The sequence below is a fragment of the Hirundo rustica genome, chromosome 29, assembly GCF_015227805.2.
Source record: "Hirundo rustica isolate bHirRus1 chromosome 29, bHirRus1.pri.v3, whole genome shotgun sequence".
In the NCBI taxonomy this organism is placed as follows: Eukaryota; Metazoa; Chordata; class Aves; order Passeriformes; family Hirundinidae; genus Hirundo; species Hirundo rustica.
The window spans coordinates 1,749,311-1,768,848 of record NC_053478.1 but is presented as its reverse complement, the minus strand read 5'-3'; the positions used below and the strand labels follow the sequence as shown (position 1 = coordinate 1,768,848).

The 19,538-nt window shown below is 54.1% G+C and overlaps 3 protein-coding genes across 3 annotated transcripts; all 3 read left to right on the top strand.

Annotated features, from left to right (window-relative positions):
• Positions 1 to 267: 267 nt before the first annotated feature.
• On the top strand, positions 268 to 618 carry LOC120764353 (putative small proline-rich protein 5). The gene has a single exon (XM_040088304.1). It carries the CDS (start codon positions 268 to 270, stop codon positions 616 to 618), a length of 351 nt encoding a protein of 116 aa, XP_039944238.1.
• A 12,024-nt stretch (positions 619 to 12,642) lies between these two features.
• Positions 12,643 to 13,908, top strand: LOC120764333 (keratin-associated protein 5-5-like). Its single transcript, XM_040088278.1, has one exon. It carries the CDS (start codon positions 12,643 to 12,645, stop codon positions 13,906 to 13,908), a length of 1,266 nt encoding a protein of 421 aa, XP_039944212.1.
• A 4,148-nt stretch (positions 13,909 to 18,056) lies between these two features.
• Positions 18,057 to 18,281, top strand: LOC120764176 (keratin-associated protein 5-2-like). Its single transcript, XM_040087981.1, has one exon. The coding sequence runs from the start codon at positions 18,057 to 18,059 to the stop codon at positions 18,279 to 18,281; it is 225 nt and encodes a 74-aa protein (XP_039943915.1).
• The last annotated feature ends 1,257 nt before the right edge of the window (positions 18,282 to 19,538 follow it).

The window sequence follows — 19,538 nt, the reverse complement described above, 5'->3', positions numbered from 1 at the left end:
GGCTGGGAGGTTTCCAAGCAGGAGGAACCAGAGCTGCTCTTGAGAAATGGATGCTTGGGCTGATTTTTTTCTGGAAACCAAGTCCCATCCGTAAAATATTCTGGGTTTAGTGAGAGCTTAAACCATCTCCCAACAGCACCGACCCCACTTCCTCACCCCTGAAGGAAACAGGGGGAACACAGGGAACCCCAGGGCGAACGCCTCTGAGCTGGTGCCCGCTGTGACCGCTCCTCTCCTCCCCAGCAGCTCTGCCACAACCGCAGCACCATGTGCTCCCGCGGCTCCTGCCACGACTACGACTCCTCCTGCCACGGCTCCCGCTCCTCCTGCCACGAGTCCCGCTCCTCCTGCCACGACTCGGGGCCCTCCTGCCACTTCACCGTCCAGAGGCAGCCCGTGCAGAAGTTCAGCTACGTGACGCCCTGCTACGCCCCGGTGCAGCGCTATTGCCCCCCGGTGCAGCGCTATTGCCCCCCGGTGCAGCGCTATTGCCCCCCGGTGCAGCCCTGCTGCCCCCCGGTGCAGCCCTGCTGCCCCCCGGTGCAGCGTCACTGCCCCCCGCTCTGCCCCCAGGTCACCAAGAACATCTGCAAGCTGCCCGCCTACCCCAAATTCTGAGGGTCGCTCCTGCCCCGATGGGTTCTTTGTTCCCGTTTTTAATTCGATTCCCCGTCCGCGATTAGGGTTTGGTTCCTGGTTTTTGCTCCTGCTTGTTTCAATCTGCTCGGACCCAGCTCAGGATGCTCTCCATGAAGCTGGGGGTGGTTCCTGCTGCTCCTCGCCCATGTGGCAGCCTCCGAAATAATAAAATCTGATTTCCGAAAGCAAAAGAGGTTGACGGTCTGTTCATTTGTTCATTCTTTCCCCGTTTTTGTTTTTTTTTTTCTTCTGGGTAATTGTTACCTCTGACTTCTCAGTCACCACTTCTCGCTCTTTCCTCCTCGAAGCTGACCACAAAATGTCCCGAAAACTCCAAAATAACAGAAGCCAGTGATTCCAGAGGCGCTTCTGGAGCAGGCGAAGGCGCCCTGTTTATTCACCTACCGATATACAGAGCACGCATTTATGCATTTCTATCCAGAAGGAATTAATCATAATCAATTAATTGTTAATTCTATCCCGGGAGGGCGGCCGGCCCCTGGTGCACAGGCGATTCCATGGACCCCTGGAAGTGTCCAAGGACACCTGGGGTGGTGGGAGGTGTCCCTGCCGTGGGCAGGGGTGGCACTGGAGGTCTTTAAGGTCCCTCCCCATCCAGCCCACTCCAGGATTTCCCTCCGTGCGGAATTGTCCCGGTCCCTTCCCCACGCTCCATTTGTCCCTCTGACTCAAGAGCCACGAACATTCTGAGGCGCCTAATAAATGCAAATTAACGCCTCGCCGGTTTTCCCAACCCTCCTTCTTTCACTGGGCTCCAAATTACTGTTTTCAGCGGCAACTGCAGGCGCTTGACATAAGTGCGAGATCTCTGCGGACTTTTGACAACCTCAGACTTCCCTTATCTCCCGGTCCGGCTGAGACACCGGTTCCAGAACAGGCTCCGTGGCCGCATCAGCTTCCCCGAGAGCTCAGCAGACAGACTCAGCTGCAATTAATGACTCTGGGAGCTGAATGAGATGATCTTTAATGTCCCTTCCCACCCCGAATCGTTCCCCTGATTCCGCGAATTCCTCCTGCCTGACGGGGAACTGACTCAAGGGGCTCCCCCCCTCCAAAAAAAAAAATGAGATTTACCCAACCCAGATGGAGCACTTCTACATCACAGCTCACGGCAGCTTCCAGGAGAATTCAGATTCCCCTGAGCAAAAAAAAAAAAAAAAAAAAATTAAGGGTCTAAAAGATTTTCTTAAAAGCTTTCGGGTTTCTGAATCACGGCCTGACAGAGAAATGAAAAGAATCACAAAAAATAGTTTGGATTGGGAGGGATCCTAAAGATCATCTCATTCCCCGGCCCCTGAGTTCTTCACCTGGATAAAAGTCACAGGAAAGGGACAATCGCCCGTTTTACGATCCTAGAATCCTAAAATCTTGGACTGCTCTGAGAGAAGCTGGGAAGCAAAGAGAGAAATACGGGAATGAATAAAAATTACAAAACTGTAATAAAATAAAATAAATAAAAATAAAAATAAAATAAAATAAAATAAAATAAAATAAAATAAAATAAAATAAAATTACAAAACTGTAATAAAATAAAATAAATAAAAATAAAATAAAATAAATATAAATATAAATAAAAATTACAAAACTGTAATAAAATAAAATAAAAAAAAAATAAAATGGGACCCCTTAGAAATCAGAGGTTGAAAGCAGGTTGCCAGGAGGTAAAATCCTCACACAAACCCTTCCTGCTGAGGATTTGAGACTCCCTCTATCCAGGGGGAACGTGAGCAGGAAAATATTGTGGCAGGAAAAAAAAAACAAAAACAAAAAACCACTACCCCCAAAAAACCCAAAAAATTAAAAATTAATTAATTAATTTTTAAAAATAAATAATAAAAAAAATTTAAAATACACCAAAAAAAAAAAAAACCCACCACAACAACACACAACCAAAAAAAAAAAAAAAAAAAAATTAAAAAAAAAATTAAAAACAGCTGACGGTTGGCAAACGGAACGGGAAAAAATTGGCATTTGGCGTCACCTCCGGGGTTGAGGCGTTGGGTCCCAGGTAGTCACCAGGACCTCCCTCTAATGAAGTCCCTGGGAGTTGTGGCCCTTAATTACTGTCCCTCGTGTCAGGGGGAAAAAAAAATAATCAAAACGTGACTCTGCCACGGAGAAGAACCAGGGGCAGCTCCATGGGGAAGGAGCCAAACCTCCGGAGTTGATGCAATCCCGGTTGCCCAACGACAAATCACCTAATAACTCCGGGGACAGCTTCATTTTTTTGCCACGGAAATATGCAGCAGCCTCCAAAACTCCTTTCTAAGCAGGTTGGGAAATTCCGCACTTATTAAAGTGCCGAGGAAAAAGTCATCGTCAGTGTTTTGTTTTGGTTTTTTTTTTTTTTTGATCCCCTGACTGCGTCGAGTCGGAAATTCTAAAAATGAGACACAGGAGATAAATATGAATATGAGGGTTTGTGTCAGCATTGCCGAGAGGTGCCTAATTCCCGGGACAACGCTTTGGGAGATATAAAAGTCCGGCATCCCCTGTCCATCCATCACTCAGCATCAGCTCCCCGAGCTCCTCCTCTTGCTCCAGCCAAGGGTGAGTTGGATTTTGTTGATTTTTCTACTCTTGAGCAGCAGATGTTCGCGGAGTTCTGTGTTTGGACCTCGCCTCTGTCTCAGAAATTCTCTGGTTTTGGTGACTGGGTGCCTGAGCACGCACGAGGAGCGCTTGGTTTGCTCACGGACAGGGTGGTGGAAAAACAGGAGAAACTGAAGGAGCAGATCTGCAGGGACAGGGAGCTTTTGGGGATCCAGCAGGGAATTCATTCCCAGACTGGCAGGTGGTGGAGGCAGAGAGGGCTCAGGCAAGTCAGAGCAGTTTTAGAAGGGAATTCTACCTCAGAAAGCCAAGAGGGGCATCTCGGGAGGGGAATTCCCGTCACGGAGCCCTCCTCCAGAAGGAAGGGCCGCGACGTGCCATCCGCCACCAAAGAGAGGGAAAGGGCATTTCCCGTTCCAGACGGGAACGGGAGCCAAGGAAAACGCAGGAGGGGGCAGCTGCATCTCCCAGCCTGACCATCTCTCTCCTCCCTCCAGCTCCGCCGGAACTCCAGGACCATGTGCCACGACTACGAGTCCTCCTGCCGCAGGTCCCGCTCCTCCTGCCACCGCTCCTGGTTCTCCTGCCACAGGTCCAGCTCCTCCTGCCACGAGCCCGAGCCCTCCTGCCGCCACGTCCAGAGGCAGCCGGCGCAGAAATGCACCTACCTGAGGCCCTGCTGTCCCCCCGTGCAGCGCTGCTGTCCCCCTGTCCCCTGCTGTCCCCCCGTCCCCTACTGTCCCCCCGTGCAGCGCTACTGTCCCCCTGTCCCCTGCTGTCCCCCTGTCCCCTGCTGCCCCCCTGTCCCCTGCTGCCCCCAGTACACCAAGAACATCTGGAACCTTCCACCGGCGTGTCCCAAGTTCTGAACAGGGTCCAGCCCCGTGCTCCGACCTCGGACGCTCCGACCTCGGCTGAAATCCCTGGGTCTCTGCCATGCGGGATCCTGGTGGGGGATGAAATCTTCCCCTAATTAACGTTCATGGTGTCGTTCTCGCTAAATTGTTCTGGAAATAATGTCCTTTCTGATTATTCGGGGCATGATTGCTTTGTTGGGAACCTTTCTCTGCGTTGCACTGCTGTTTCGGACTCATCTGGGTGTGGGAAACAATAAATCTGATTCATGAGACCCTCGTTGCCTTTGAATTCCTTTGTTCTCTTCCTCCTTGATTTTTTTGGGGGGTAATTTTTTCCGGGATTTTCAATTCCGATTTCTCTGTGTTTTACAAAGAATCCCAATATTTGGTGGCAAATAATTCCCACGTTCATTCGGGAATGAATAGAAGACACATCAGGAAAGGAAAGGAAAGGGGGAGATGGTCAAAGATTGGACTCAATTGGATCTCTGAGGGCTTTTCCAGCCTCAGCGATTCCAGGAAATTAAATGGAAGGGGAATAAGTAAGTCCCAGTTGCCAGTTCTCCTTCTCAATATCTAACAACTTACCCCGAGCTCTATTTCACACCTTGGACATAAATTTTCAAACATTTGAGGAGGTAGAAAGATTTTGGAGCGCATCAAGGCGACGCTCCAGGCCAAAGCCGGGACAAAAGGAGAATTGTCACACAAGCTCCCACTTTGTCCCCTGGGCTGAGGAACACCTGGGTCACCAAAGATCCCTGAGGAATTCCTGCTGTGCTCCACAGAGCTCCCCACAAGGAATTGGGTGCCCGTGGGACACCCCCAGTTTGGCAGATCTTCCCGGTCAGTGAATTCCTCCAATGGGCAGCGTTTTCCCAGTTCCGCTTTCTCGCGCCTCAAACCCTGAGTCAAGCAGGGTCACAAATCCAGCCGCAGCGCCCAAACTCCCACCAGCAGTGACAAAACCCAAAATTTGCTCAGACTTCAGCTCCTCTGAGCCCTCCGGTGAGGCCAGGTGTGTCACCGAGACACACAAAGCAGTCACACACCGACAAGAGATTTTCGCAGAGGTCCTTCTGATCTCAGCTCCCAGCTGAGAGAGCTGAGAGAAAAAGAGACCCCTTTGTTTATTTTTTTTACCTTGTATACATTTGTGGGTCTAGCAGAAGATTGGCTTTTTGGGGTTTCCACCCCTCAGCCTCAGTGGCCAGACCAATTGTCAGTTACAGTTGTTTTCAGGTTAGAAATATGCAAACAAAGGACAGAGAATGAAAAACAAATGATTTGTTTATGTTACATCTGTGAGAAAGGTAGAAAACTGCTCTTAATGTTGTACAATAACTAAAAAGATCTGACTCTATTTAAGAAAATCTAAAGGTTCAGAAAAACTCAGAAAAACTCAGAAAAACTCAGAAAAACTCAGAAAAACTCAGAAAAACTCAGAAAAACCAGGGTAACACAGGTGAAAAAAAAAACAAAACCGTGAGGGATCACAGAAGGAAAAAGAAGCCAAGGAACGGGATGATTTAACACCCTCAAACCTCGTGCAGGCCTCGGGATCAGATGTTTTTCCCCTGATCCTACACATTTATAATCCGTGATTCACGTGGGAGAACCCGATGGGGTCACCCCGGTCACCCGCCAACTGGAGGGACACGTGAGGCATCGGGAACATTTGACTCCTGGCCATCCCAGGGAGCCGCGGAGATCCCTCCGGATTTTCCAGCCTTGTGCCACCCCCGGGAATTGCAGCCCGGTAATCCCATTTCCTCTTGGCACTCGGCAAGAGGGGAATTAAATCCCTGAGCTGTCAACCTGCGCCCGACGGGGAGACCAGCCCCAGGAGTCAGCGTTTCTGAGACCTTTCCGCGCCTGACGCAACCCGGGCCGTGTCCCTCGCCCCTAATTAACGCCCGTCACCTCGGTGTCAGTCTCCAGGAAATGGGAGAGCGCTGCCTCCCAAAATCCCGGCGGGAGGAATCACCGTCAAGGAGGGAACACCTCGAGACGGGGGAAGCGCAAACATCCGCGGGATTGGAGGCAGGAATAATTAAGGCGTCATCGCGAGGAGGTGCCTCACGGCCCCGGGAGGGGATAAAAGGTCCCTCGGCCCCGTCCCCCGCAGACGCTCGCCTTCGCTTCCAGAAACTTCTCTCTGAAGCTGTAGAAGGTAAGGCCGACCTCATTGTTCCTGTTCTTGCTGATGGAGAGGAAACCTCCACCGGGGGTTTTTATGGATGTTGTGGGAGCTGGGATTTAGGGAAGCGCCTCCTGCGTGCGCGGAGGGACGGACGAGTCGGGATTCCCAGGGATTCCCGGGAAAGGCGCAGCCGCCGGAGGGACCCTCGTGTGACACAAACTCTGCTGGAACTGGGGTTTGGCTGATGGGCTCCTGGGGCTCCAAGGGACCCACAGGGCCCTGATTTCACACCCCAATTCCCAGAGCACTCCCAGCAGATCCGGCGGGATCGGGTCTGGATTAAAGGGGTGAAAAAAAAAAAGGAGAGAAAGAGAGCAGGGGAGATCTCAAGAAAAAAATATCCTTAAGAAAGAAAAGGGCGGGAGTACAAGAAGTGAATCAGAGCCTCCTCTCACCGCGCTTGACCCCTTGCTCCAAACAGCTCTTCCGGAACTCCAGCACCATGTGCTCCCGCGGCTCCTGCCACGACTACGACTCCTCCTGCCACGGCTCCCGCTCCTCCTGCCACGGCTCCCGCTCCTCCTGCCACGACTCGGGGCCCTCCTGCCACTTCACCGTCCAGAGGCAGCCCGTGCAGAAGTTCAGCTACGTGACGCCCTGCTGCGCCCCGGTGCAGCCCTGCTACGCCCCGGTGCAGCGCTATTGCCCCCCGGTGCAGCGCTATTGCCCCCCGGTGCAGCCCTGCTGCCCCCCGGTGCAGCGTTACTGCCCCCCGCTCTGCCCCCAGGTCACCAAGAACATCTGCAAGCTGCCCGCCTACCCCAAATTCTGAGGGCAGCGTTCCGGGATGCTCCGGGTCGCTCCTCGCCCGGAGATTGCTGGTGCAGCTTCGTCACTTCTCCTCCTGAAGCCTCCTGAAGCTGCCGGGGGTGAAGCAGTTTTGGGATGAAACCTCTCGGTTTTAGGAGCTCTGGGCTGTTTGTTTTTTCCTCTGGGAAGGGTTCCCTTCTTGCTTTGCTGCTTCGTTCTCCAGCAAGACAATAAAAATGGTGTTTCGAGCCGACCTGACAGTGCTGGGTGTTTTCAGTCACTGCCCCATTGAATGGGCTGGGCCAGGAGGGGCCCTGAGGGGCTGGGGAAGGGTCTGGAGAAGGGAATGGGGCTGGGAAAGGGGCTGGAGAAGGGAACGGGGCTGGGGAAGGGTCTGGAGAAGGGAACGGAGCTGGGGAAGGGTCTGGAGAAGGGAAGGGAGCTGGGGAAGGGTCTGGAGAAGGGAACGGAGCTGGGGAAGGGTCTGGAGAAAGGAATGGAGCTGGGGAAGGGTCTGGAGAAGGGAATGGGGCTGGGGAAGGGTCTGGAGAAGGGAATGGGGCTGGGGAAGGGTCTGGAGAAGGGAACGGGGCTGGGGAAGGGGCTGGAGAAGGGAATGGAGGTGGGGAAGGGGCTGGAGAAGGGAATGGGGCTGGGGAAGGGGCTGGAGAAGGACACAGAGGTGAGGAAGGGTCTGGAGAAGGGAACAGAGCTGGGGAAGGGGCTGGAGAAGGACACGGAGGTGGGGAAGGGTCTGGAGAAGGGAACGGGGCTGGAGCGGGGCTGGAGAAGGGAATGGAGCTGGGGAAGGGGCTGGAGAAGGGAACGGAGCTGGGGAAGGGTCTGGAGAAGGGAACGGAGCTGGGGAAGGGGCTGGAGAAGGGAACGGAGCTGGGGAAGGGGCTGGAGAAGGGAATGGAGCTGGGGAAGGGTCTGGAGAAGGGAACGGAGCTGGGGAAGGGTCTGGAGAAGGGAATGGGGCTGGGAAAGGGTCTGGAGAAGGGAATGGGGCTGGGAAAGGGTCTGGAGAAGGGAATGGGGCTGGGAAAGGGTCTGGAGAAGGGAATGGAGGTGGGGAAGGGTCTGGAGAAGGACACAGAGGTGGGGAAGAGGCTGGAGAACTCCTGAGGGAGCTCAGCCTGGGGGAAAGGAGGCTCAGGGGGGACTTTGCTCTGCACAATTCCCTGGCAGGAGGCTCAGGCTGGAATCAGCAGGAATTTCCTCCTGGAAAGGGGCGCTCAGGCCTTGGCAGGGGCTGCCCGGGGAGGTTTGGAGTGTCCATCCCTGGAGGTGTCCCTCAGCGCCCTGGGCTGGGTGACGAGGCAGGAATGGGTCACAGGTTGGATTTGGTGGCCTGGGACCTCTTTTCTCTGGGATTCTGTGCTGCTCTGGTGGCACCTCTCTTTTCTTGTGGGTTCGGAATCGTAATTTAATCCCTGGAGCCGCAGGAATGCCAAGGAAACCTGTGGAAAACGCCTGCAGGGCTGGGAGGAGCACGAGGGGTGAATTCCTGGGCGAAACAAATCCTTGCCCTGGGCCCAGCAGACGTTGGGGTTTCCAGCCTGACCTGCGCGTTCACGTTTTCCCCACGAGTTTCTCCTTTCACAGCCGCTGCTATTTTTGGAACTGAAATAAAACCAAATCCCCCGGGGTGGGGGTGAGGGGGGTGGGTGGGTTTGGAACGTGGGACAGCCTCAATTAACCATTTTCTGCAGTGCAAAAATAAGTGAAGGTTTCCCCAGCGTGATTCACCCCTCATCACCCATCCCTGGCGTGGGAAACAGCCTGGAACGAGCTGAGTGCTGCAACAGCCACCAAATGACCGGTTGGTCAATAAGGGATTGGAATTAGTTATTTATAGGCTACGGAGAAAAATGCTCATTAGAGAGGAATGGGTTAAAAAGGAAAAGTTGCAGCCGGGACAGAGAGCAGTGGATGATTCACCTGCCTGGGGGAGGTTCTTGCCCTTGCTAAGAGGTGTCGGCCTCGCACCAGCCGGCAAAAAAAATTAATTTTTCTTACTCATTCCTGCCCTCCCTGCAGGTGGGGATGGAGTTACTGAGGTTTCGTGGCCACAGCCACTGGTTTGGTCTTCAAGCAGAGATTTTCACTCCCTTTCACTGCCCCAGCTTCCAGCTTTCTCCTCTGTCACTGACGGCGGCACGTTTTATTTCCTTTTCCAAACCCAGAGGAGGTCATAAAGCTGATAAGGAACCTTTCCCCTCCGGATCCAGGCTGGGAATGTCGGGAATGTTGAGGCTGCGGAGACCTCAGAGCCTCTCCCAGGATCTGACAGGACTCCAGGGAAGCTGGCGAGGGAGATTTTCCTCAGGAACTGCAGGGGCAAGGCTCAGGGAATGGGGTCAGAGTGATGGAGAGGAGTTTTAGGTGGGATACCGGGAGTCAATCATTCCTGTGAGGGTGAGGAGGCCTTAAAGGACCACAAACATTTGGCAAGAGAAACCCAGGCTGCCTGAATGGACAGGTCAAATAATGACGCAGCAGATTCCACAGCCGGGATAAACTGTGAGGAAACCCCCGGGGATTAATGGGCAGGAATTTGCCTCAGCGGTCTCCCAGGAAGGATTGCTTTCCTGGATCTCCAATCCAAACAAACAGAGCTCAGCTCCTCCGGGCGCGGTTCAGAGCCTGGGCACTCCTTCCACTCAAAGCAAAATAATAATTGAGAAATTTGTACGGCTCCAATTGGAGTATTTTCCTTTGCAAAACCGCTGTTGGACCTATGGATCCACCTCCAGAGCTTTAAACACCTCTGGTGGTCACATCCAGCTGTAACCATGGGTGAGGGTTTTTTTGCACAGATCCATGCACCAAATCCGCACAAAACCAACCTAAAACCTCCTCGTTTTGTCCGACCTCTCCTCCTTCACCTCCCTGCCCAGGATGACCCTCGTCTCTAACGCTGGAGTTTCCTGTCCCTTCCCTGGAATCCCCTGGAGCTCGCCCCGAGCCTCCTCGGGTGCTGAGCCGGGCGCTAATTTCAATCGCTAATTAGGTGAAGATGGGTGGCACCCTGCTCAAGGTCGTGACCCCAGGAGGAAATCCAGCTCACAGGGAACAGGAACGTTGACCTTGGGGTGACCTTGCCCGGAGAAGTGGTGACTTCACGGTCCCGTGGGTTCTCCGAGGCAGGACCAGCTCCTCCAAGCGTGACGCGGGCAGAACCGAGGGGGAGCGGAGGATTTGTGTCACCGGGATCAAACGGGAAAGTTCCGGTGACCCAAAGCGTCCTCAGCATCCGGAACGGGATGGGTAAACGCAGCCGAGATCTGCCCTCCGTCACCCCAGCAGGAGTGAGGGGTCTCCAGGGATTCAGGGGATCCCTTGTTCTCCAGGGATTCAGGGGGTCCCTCAGTCTCCAGGGATTCAGGGGGTCCCTGGGTCTCCAGGGATTCAGGGGGTCTCTCAGTCTCCAGGGATTCAAGGGGTCCCTCGGTCTCCAGGGATTCAGGGGATCCCTTGTTCTCCAGGGATTCAGGGGGTCCCTTGTTCTCCAGGGATTCAGGGGATCCCTCAGTCTCCAGGGATTCAGGGGGTCCCTCAGTCTCCAGGGATTCAGGGGATCCCTCAGTCTCCAGGGATTCAGGGGGTCCCTCAGTCTCCAGGGATTCAGGGGGTCCCTGAGTCTCCAGGGATTCAGGGGGTCCCTCAGTCTCCGGGGATTCAGGGGGTCCCTGAGTCTCCAGGGATTCAGGGGATCCCTCAGTCTCCAGGGATTCAGGGGATCCCTCAGTCTCCAGGGATTCAGGGGGTCCCTCAGTCTCCAGGGATTCAAGGGGTCCCTCGGCCCCCAGCAGGAGCAGCCCTTCCCCGGAGGGTGACCTCAGGCACCAAATATTTCACCTGACCGGAGAGAGATCATCTTTTTAATAAAGTCGTTGTTTAATTTGCGATCCTCGAGGTGCTCGGGACAATCACATGGGGCTTTTATGCAAAAGCAGATATTAGCATCCGTCATTAATGACTGATCACGGCGTGATCATTAGCGCCGGCACTAATCGCTGCCAGCGGGTGACTGGGAGCTGAGCACGGAGTTTCTCCAGAATTAACATCCGTAGGTGGCTCTTCCACTACTCCGGGGCATCTTGGGATCTGGAAGGAATTGAATAGGAATTTTGCAGATCAAGTCATGCCGAGCATAAACAGGATGCAAAACTTCCAGAGCGGTTTTGCATTTTGCTTCCATCTGAGTGCATCAAAGAGGAATTGGAAAAAACGCGGGGTCCGATTCGACCCCAAACCGATTCCAAATTTCCACGATGAATTTGCAGGCAAAGTGTCTGCTGTTGGCAAGGCCTCGAGCCCGACAGAGCTCAAGGAGAGTTCAGGCAACGACCTGAGGCACGGGGTGGGGATTGTTGGGGCTGTGCAGGGCCAGGAGCTGGACCGGGAATTTCCCTTCCAGCCTGGGATATTCCATGATTCCATGGTTCTGCTCCAAGGCCAAGGACACGTGTTTTCCCATGGGATAAGGCAGAGAGGGATGAGGTGCCAGGAACTTTCTGGGTTTTCCCGAAGAAGGATTTTGGGCTCCACCGTTTCTGCGTTCAGACACAAAGCACGGGGCCATGGAATTGCGCTTCCTGGAATTCCACTTTGAAAATCATATCAGGGAGCAACTGACGTCCAGAAGCTTCTGCGCGCCTCTGGAATCCACTGCACCTCAATCTTAATTAGGATTTTTATGTTAATTAATCATCTCCATGCAGCAGCCTTGCCGTATGCAAAGCGAGCGGAGACAGCACCTTCCAGCGTCCCACAAGAATTAACTCGACATTAAAAAATTGTAAAAAATTCAGGCAGCAAATTGATAATGACCCAAAATTGAGGGGTTGGTCAAAAGCCACGAGGCAAAGACTAAACACACGAAGGCCCAGTGGGTGAATAAGTACAGGCTTCGTGCGTAAATCACGGATTGCTGGGGGGTACCTCATGTCCGGCAGGGCAATTCCGACCTCAATAAAAGGTCTCCAGGTGCCCTCTGCTCCTCACACACCTTCAGCCTTCAGCAAGAACGGTGAGTGCTTCCTACCAGGGGTCCTCGGTTCTCATTTGGCTTTGGGCGTTGGGTTGGGTTGAGGCTGAGTCTTTGTGTCCGACCTCTGCAGGGCGTTGGGCTGGATGGAGCTTTAAAGGTGCCTTCCGACCCGAGCTGTTCTTTGATTCTACGGCTTTGTGATTCCGTGGGTTTGTGATTCCAAGGTTTTACAGTTCCAGGGTTATGGGCTCTGTGCTATGGGCTCCGTGCCCTACGGCTCTGCCTGGGATCCAGATTTCTTTCTGAGGCTGTTGATCTGTTGCCTCTCGGAAAAGGTGGAGGGAGCTCAGTGGAAAATGAGCTGCTCGGGGTGGAAGTTCAGGGAGAGAAGGTCCTGGATGAGCAGGGAGTGGGCAGCTCCCAGGAGAGTTCAAATATCTCTGGGACAGAGCAACCGTTGGTTCAGTTCCTGCGAGGACCGTGGGTTTCCAGCTCAGGACAAAGAAATAGGAAGCAGGGCGGGATGTGGGCTGAGACAGTGTGGGAAGATGGGATGAATCTCCAAGCCCTCTGTGTTCCAGGTCCTCGCTCCGGCCACCCTTCGCTCCTCTCCCAACACCATGTGCTCCACTGGATGCTGTTCCACGGGATGCTGCTCTGTTGTGAAGAGCAAGACCGTGTGCTGCAGCCCCTGCAAGACCGTGTGCTACAGCCCCTGCAAGATGGCATGCTGCAGCCCCTGCAAGACTGTGTGCTGCAGCCCCTGCAAGTCTGTGTGCTGCAGCCCCTGCAAGTCTGTGTGCTGTGAGCCGTGCCAGCAGTCCTGCAGCTGTGACCCGTGCCAGAAGCCATGCTGTGACCCGTGCCAGCAATCCTGCTGCTGTGACCCGTGCCAGAAGCCGTGCTGTGACCCGTGCCAGTCTGTGTGCTGTGAGCCCTGCAAGACCGTGTGCTGTGACCCGTGCCAGCAGTCCTGCAGCTGTGACCCATGCCAGAAGCCGTGCTGTGACCCGTGCCAGTCTGTGTGCTGTGACCCGTGCCAGCAGTCCGTGTGCTGTGAGCCCTGCAAGACCGTGTGCTGTGACCCGTGCCAGAAGCCGTGCTGTGACCCGTGCCAGCAATCCTGCTGCTGTGACCCGTGCCAGAAGCCCTGCTGTGACCCGTGCCAGTCTGTGTGCTGTGACCCATGCCAGAAGCCATGCTGTGACCCGTGTCAGCAGTCCGTGTGCTGTGACCCGTGCCAGAAGCCGTGCTGTGATCCATGCCAGACTGTCTGCTGTGACCCATGCCAGAAGCCGTGCTGTGACCCGTGCCAGCAGTCCGTGTGCTGTGACCCGTGCCAGAAGCCGTGCTGTGACCCGTGCCAGCAGTCTGTGTGCTGTGACCCGTGCCAGAAGCCGTGCTGTGACCCGTGCCAGCAGTCTGTGTGCTGTGAGCCATGCCAGAAGCCGTGCTGTGACCCGTGCCAGCAGTCTGTGTGCTGTGACCCGTGCCAGAAGCCGTGCTGTGACCCGTGCCAGCAGTCCTGCAGCTGTGACCCATGCCAGCAGTCCTGCAGCTGTGACCCGTGCCAGCAGTCCTGCAGCTGTGACCCGTGCCAGCAGTCCTGCAGCTGTGACCCATGCCAGCAGTCCTGCAGCTGTGACCCGTGCCAGCAGTCCTGCAGCTGTGACCCGTGCCAGCAGTCCGTGTGCTGTGACCCGTGCCAGTCCGTGTGCTGCACCAAGGTGAAGTCCGTGTGCTGCGTCCCCCGGCCCTGCTGCTGCCCCTGCTGCTCCTGCGTGGTGAAGAAGCCCGTGATGGTTTGCTGCACCCCGGTGCGGAGGTACTGCACCCCCTGCATCCCCATCCAGCAGTGCTGCGCCAGCCTCAAGAAGAGCTGCTGAGCTGCCCCGGGGAAAAATCTGCTCCGGATCTCATCGTGATGGAGCCAGTTCACAGCTATTTGCTTCTTCTTTTCAAGCTTAAACTGCTTCTTCTGTCTCTAATTATTGGCTGTCTTGAGTACACCTGAATTTATCAGCCATTGTGTGAGGGCGTTAGGTGTTAGCGGGGTGTTCGTTCTCCTCTTGGTGTTTGGGAAACCCTCTGGTGTCGCTGTGATCGCTTTTCATTTCCTCTCCTGACTTGTAGACAATAAAATTTAGCGCTGAGCAAAACACAGCCTTTGGTCTTTTGGTTGTTCTTACGTGGCTTTGCCCAGGGTTTGTCACCTTGCCCAGGGTTTGTCACCTTGCCCAGGGTTTGTCACTTTGCCCAGAGTTTGTCACTTTGCCCAGGGTTTGTCACTTTGCCCAGAGTTTGTCACCTTGCCCAGGATTTGTCATTTTGCCCAGAGTTTGTCACTTTGCCCAGGGTTTGTCATTTTGCCCAGGGTTTGTCACCTTGCCCAGGATTTGTCACTTTGCCCAGGGTTTGTCACTTTGCCCAGAGTTTGTCCTCATTCCGGCACTTTCTGCGCCTTTGGCCAAGGTCCTGGATGTGTCCCCGTGGCACAGCAGATCGTTTGGGACACAAAAAGCTGTCCAGACTGTTGGCACGGATTAGGTCACATCTGAAGCAAGTGGAGCATTCCTGATCCTCTGGAATGGGCGCCCAGAGCAGTTGTGGCTGCCCTTGGATCCCTGGAAGTGTCCAAGGCCAGGTGGGATGGAGCTTGGAGCAGCCTGGGACAGTGGAAGTTGTCCCATGGCAAGGGGAGGAATGGGATGAGCTCCAAAGTCCTTTCCTTGATCCCTTCTTGGCCCTCCTGATCATTCACCTCAGCTCAGATTTTACTAAAGAAATGAAAGCTGGAGTTAATTAAAACTCAAAGAGCAAGGACCAAAAACACAGCACTCCATAAATCAGAGAATCCTTGAAAATCCTGGCTTGGAAAAGATCCAGCAGGACCATGGAGTCCAGCTCCTGCCCCCTCCACAGACACTCCGAAATCCCACCCTGGGCATCCCTGGCAGCGCTGCCCAAACTCCCCCGGAGCTCTCGGGGCCGTGCCCATTCCCTGGCGAGCCTGGGCATCGTCCCACTACCCTCTGGGGACAGAACTTTCCAGAAATATCCAACCTAGACCTTCCCTGGCACAGCTCCAGCCGTTCCCTCAGGTCCCGTCCTGGTCCCGGAGCAGAGATGGGAGCTGCTCCTCGGGGAGGAAAAGCTGTGGGATTCACAGGAGCTCATCCCTGACCCTGGAAGGGCTTTTCCAATAGGTACCGAGGGGAATTCACTACTCACTGGACAGCAGGCAGCGTCTTCTTCCCACCACCACCTTCCAAAAGCAAAAGCTTGGAAACCCCTCCCGAAATCCTTGAAGGATTTTTACGGGAGCAGAGCGTTTCCCCCCCTGTGCGTTCCTGGAGTACGAGCCCGGGAATGAAAGCCGGGGTTGGCATCCAACTTAAAAGCCTCATTCCTGAAATAGCAAACCCGTGAGTCAACGAAACCTTCCCTCCCTGGCTGGGACTTTCTTTGCTATTAAAATGCAGGACTCAGCTGGGAATTGCAGGTCTGGAGAAAACGCCCGGAGCTCCGGCTTGATTTGCTTCCTCCAACCTTCACACCAGACATCTGGGTTAAAATCATCTTCTCTGCGTGTTGGGCTCCTCTCAAAACCTTGCTTGGCTCTTGAGGAGGGTTTTTATTGATCGTAAATCGGGCAGAGCGATATCCCGCTTCGGGACATTTTATAAAAGTGCTTTCTGCTGGGGGAATATTGTGAATTATTGTGAATATTCATTTGGTCTTTGAATCACAGGACCGTGGAACGGGTTGGGTTGGGTTGGGTTGGGAGGGACGTTGAAAACAATCTCGTTCCGACACCCCGGCCGTGGACAGGGACACCCCCAGCTTGAGCAGAGCTCCATCCAGCCTGGCCTCACCCCGCACCGGAAAAGCTGCGGGAACAGACTCAAACCCGCAGGACCACCGTGGAACGTTCCAAAGACATCACAGGACGGGGCACGGCCTGTGAAAGGAGCTCTGTGTCGATGTCATTTCTGACCCAAGCGCAGGTTTAAATGGCATCGAACAGCAGGGGAAATGCTGTCAGTACTGAGGGCGGTGGGGTGGTTCAGCCTGGAGGAGAGACGGGTCTGGATGGGATATTGGGAATAAATCCAAATGCTGTCAGTACTGAGGGCGGTGGGGTGGTTCAGCCTGGAGGAGAGATGGGTTTAGATGGGATACTGGGAATAAATCCTTCCCTGTGAGGGTGGCCATGCCCTGGCACAGGTTATTCCATGGGTGTCCCGTCCCTGGAAGCGTCCAAGGCCAGGCTGGATGAGGCTTGAAGCAGCCTGGGGTAGTGGAAGGTGTCCCTGCCCATCCAGCGGGGTTGGACTGGGTGATCCTCGGGGTTTCTTCCAGCCCAAACCATTCCCTATTTCTATGACCACAACACTGGGATCGTCTCGGCCAACAGGACAACAATAAAACCCGATAAAAATGCGATGAGTGGTTGATTCAGGGGAGATGTTTGAGGGTTTGCACGAGGAGGACGTTGCTTCCCGCGGGCGGCTCTTGGTGATTACTGGGTGACCAAAGCCATGCTTCCCTGGGGACAATTCCAGAAGGGACAGCCGACGTCACAAGAGGTCCTGGTCACATCCTGGAAAGGCAGATCCTGTCCCAGTCACCAGGGATCACCTGCCACCACGTCAGCCTCACAGTCAGAGTCTCCTGGATGTGACGGCAGCCCTCTTTTTGCCGTGAACCGGTGCTGCCTCAGCATCCTGGAATTCCCATCTTTTTACCGGAGGCCCCTCTCATCACGTGGAAACACCATCAACGCCTAACGTGGAGCTGTCCCTGCTCTGCGTGTGGCCACGGTTCCTCCAAATCACCACAAACTCTCCTCAGACCCAGAAATTTTTGGGATCATCTCAGAGAATGGGATGTGCGCAGCAGAGGCAGGGAAAAACCCCGGCGTGAGCGCTGCTGCTTTGAAAGCCGCTGCGTTGAGGCTCAACCCATCCATCCCACGGATGAAAATGAAAAAAATCTTAATAATACAACAAAAATAAAATTTAAAAAAAAATAAAATAATTAAAAAAAACCCTAAAAACAGGGAGTGTGAGGACCCATCACCCTGAAGGGAGGCCCAAGAGCAAGGCTGAGAAAAGGGGAAAATTTCAGCCTAAACTTTGACCACAGACGCAAGGAAAAAAATTATTCCCATTGACCAAAAGTTTCCACTGGCCCCCAAAGATCCCGGCCGGGGGCAGAGGGGACACGTGAGCAATGACAGCTCCGAGTTCCAGGCGTGGTTGTCCCACTGCCTCAGCAGCCGGCTCCCCCCCAGGCACACCGCGGAGCGTCCCTTGTGTCCCAAGGTCATTCCTTGGGAAGGGATGGGAATACCTCAGCGCTCCCTCCCTCCCTGCGGCGCCATTAACGCAAATCCATTAGGAAATTTGCATCTGTTGTTCCTCTCTGGAGGAGTAATTGCGGGGCACAATCGAGGCGGTGAGCAAGCAGAAGGAGGCAGAGGCTGAACACCGGAGGGAGGAAGGAAGGCACGTGAGGGGGAGATACCCCGGGTGATCCACGGAGTTGGAATTGCCGAGGGATGCCTCATTTCCAGGGGAGGAAGCTTTGGAGCGTATAAAAGGCTGCCCTGGCCCAGGGGTCTTCATTCGATCATCTCGACTTCTCCTCTCCTCCACTGCTCAGCAAGGGTAAGTTGAGCTTTGCTCCTTTCTCTTTACTTTGGGACTCTGTTTCCCTGGGCTCCTCCAGGATTTTCTGGGATTTTCCGGTTCGGGACTGGACACTGCAGAAGACCTGGGGCTGCAGATTGGTTTTGGAGGGACCAGAGATTGGTTTTTTGGGGGCTACACCCAGGTGGATTCTCTCCGGCAGAACCAAAATGCCCAGAGCATAGGAGCTGTCCTGGGATTCAGGACACATCCCTGGCCGGTTTGGGGTGGATTTGGGGATAAGAGCGCTCCCAGCTGCCTCAACCTCTGGGAGATCCAGGCAGAGAAAAAGACAAACCCTCTCCTTCCCTTCCAGCTTCGCCTCCACTCCCACCACCAAGATGCCCAACGGATGCTGCGGCGGCGGAAACAGCTACAACGTGTGCTGCTACAGCAGCCCCAAGACCTGCTGCAAGAGGCCCATGTGCTGCCCCACGCAGTGCTGCAGCCCCTGCTGCATGCCCATGCAGTCCTGCTGCATGCCCATGACCTGCTGCTACACCATGAGCCGCAACAACAGGGGCTGCTGCGGCGGCAACAACGGCGGCTGCTGCGGCGGCAACTGAGCCCGGCCGGCTCATTCCCTCCTGGGGATGGACGTGGACGTGGAAAACGCCTCCAGAGCTCCTCCTCCTGCGTTTAGGGACCGTAGAACTCCTCTTCCTCTCCCGCCTTCCCTCCCCTGGTGCTTGTGATGAGCCCCGAAGCCGCGGCCCCGCGAGTTCCTCCGGCGAGCGCGGGTCCTGCTCTGGGCTCTCCTCTTGGTGTGTGGGATGTTTCGCTCTTCCCGTCGCTGCTTTGCCTCCATCTGTCTGAAAAAAACAAACAAACAAACAAAAAAAAACCCCAATAAAATCTGTAGTTTGTGACCCTGCAACCTCCTGGTGCTGATCTGTTTGTTCCCCGGTGGATCCAGAGGGGTTTGCTGCGCCTTTCACCTTTTCCTGGGGTTTTTTTTGGGTTTGGTTTGGTTTGGGGGTTTTTTTGGTTGGTTGGTTGGTTTGGTTTTGGTTTGGTTTTTTGTTTGTTTGGGGTTTTTTGGTGGGGTTTGGGTTTTTTTTTTTTTTTGGTGGAGTTTTTTTGCTTTGGTTTGGGGTTTTTTTGTTTCATTTTGTTTTGTTTTGTTGGTTGTTTTGTTTTTTTGGTGTTTTGTTTGTTTGTTTGTGGGGGTTTTATTGGTTTTGGTGGCTTCATTTTGTTTTGTTTTGTTTTGTTGGTTGTTTTGGTTTTTTGGTGTTTTATTTGTTTGTTTGTTTGTGGGGGTCTTATTGGGTTTGGGGGTTTTTTTGTTTGTTTTGTTTTGGGTTTTTTGGTTGTTTGGGTTTTGGGTTGTTGTTGTTTTGTTTTTTGTTTTTTTTTTTCCCCGTGTTGGGATTCCCCTGGGAGCACAAAGGAAATCAGGGCATCCCTGCTGAATTAATTCAAACCGGAGTTTCTGGCACCTCTGGGAATGATGTTTGCCCTCTCGGTATAAAAATAACAGAGAAACAGGAAGGGAATAGGAGTAAAAAACGTGTGGAGACCTCAGAGCACCTCCCAGGACCCGCAGGGGCTCCAGGGAAGCTGGAGAGGGATTTTTCCTCAGGAGCTGCAGGGACTGGACAAAGGGGAGTGGGGCCAGGCTGACAGAGGGGAAACTGAGGTCGGATACTGGCAATCAATCGTTCCCTGTGAGGGTGGCGAGGACCTGGCGCAGGTTTTCCAGGGAATTCCTGGTTCTGCCATCTCTGGAAGTGCCCAAGACCAGGTTGGACGGGGCTCGGAGCCGCCTGGGATAGTGGCAAGCGTCCCTGCCTGTGGAATGAGGTGGAATAAGCGGATTT

Bases quoted from the DNA above. Each gene is read 5' to 3' on its own strand.
- LOC120764353 (XM_040088304.1), top strand. From the start codon at position 268: ATGTGCTCCCGCGGCTCCTGCCACGACTACGACTCCTCCTGCCACGGC.
- LOC120764333 (XM_040088278.1), top strand. From the start codon at position 12,643: ATGTGCTCCACTGGATGCTGTTCCACGGGATGCTGCTCTGTTGTGAAG.
- LOC120764176 (XM_040087981.1), top strand. From the start codon at position 18,057: ATGCCCAACGGATGCTGCGGCGGCGGAAACAGCTACAACGTGTGCTGC.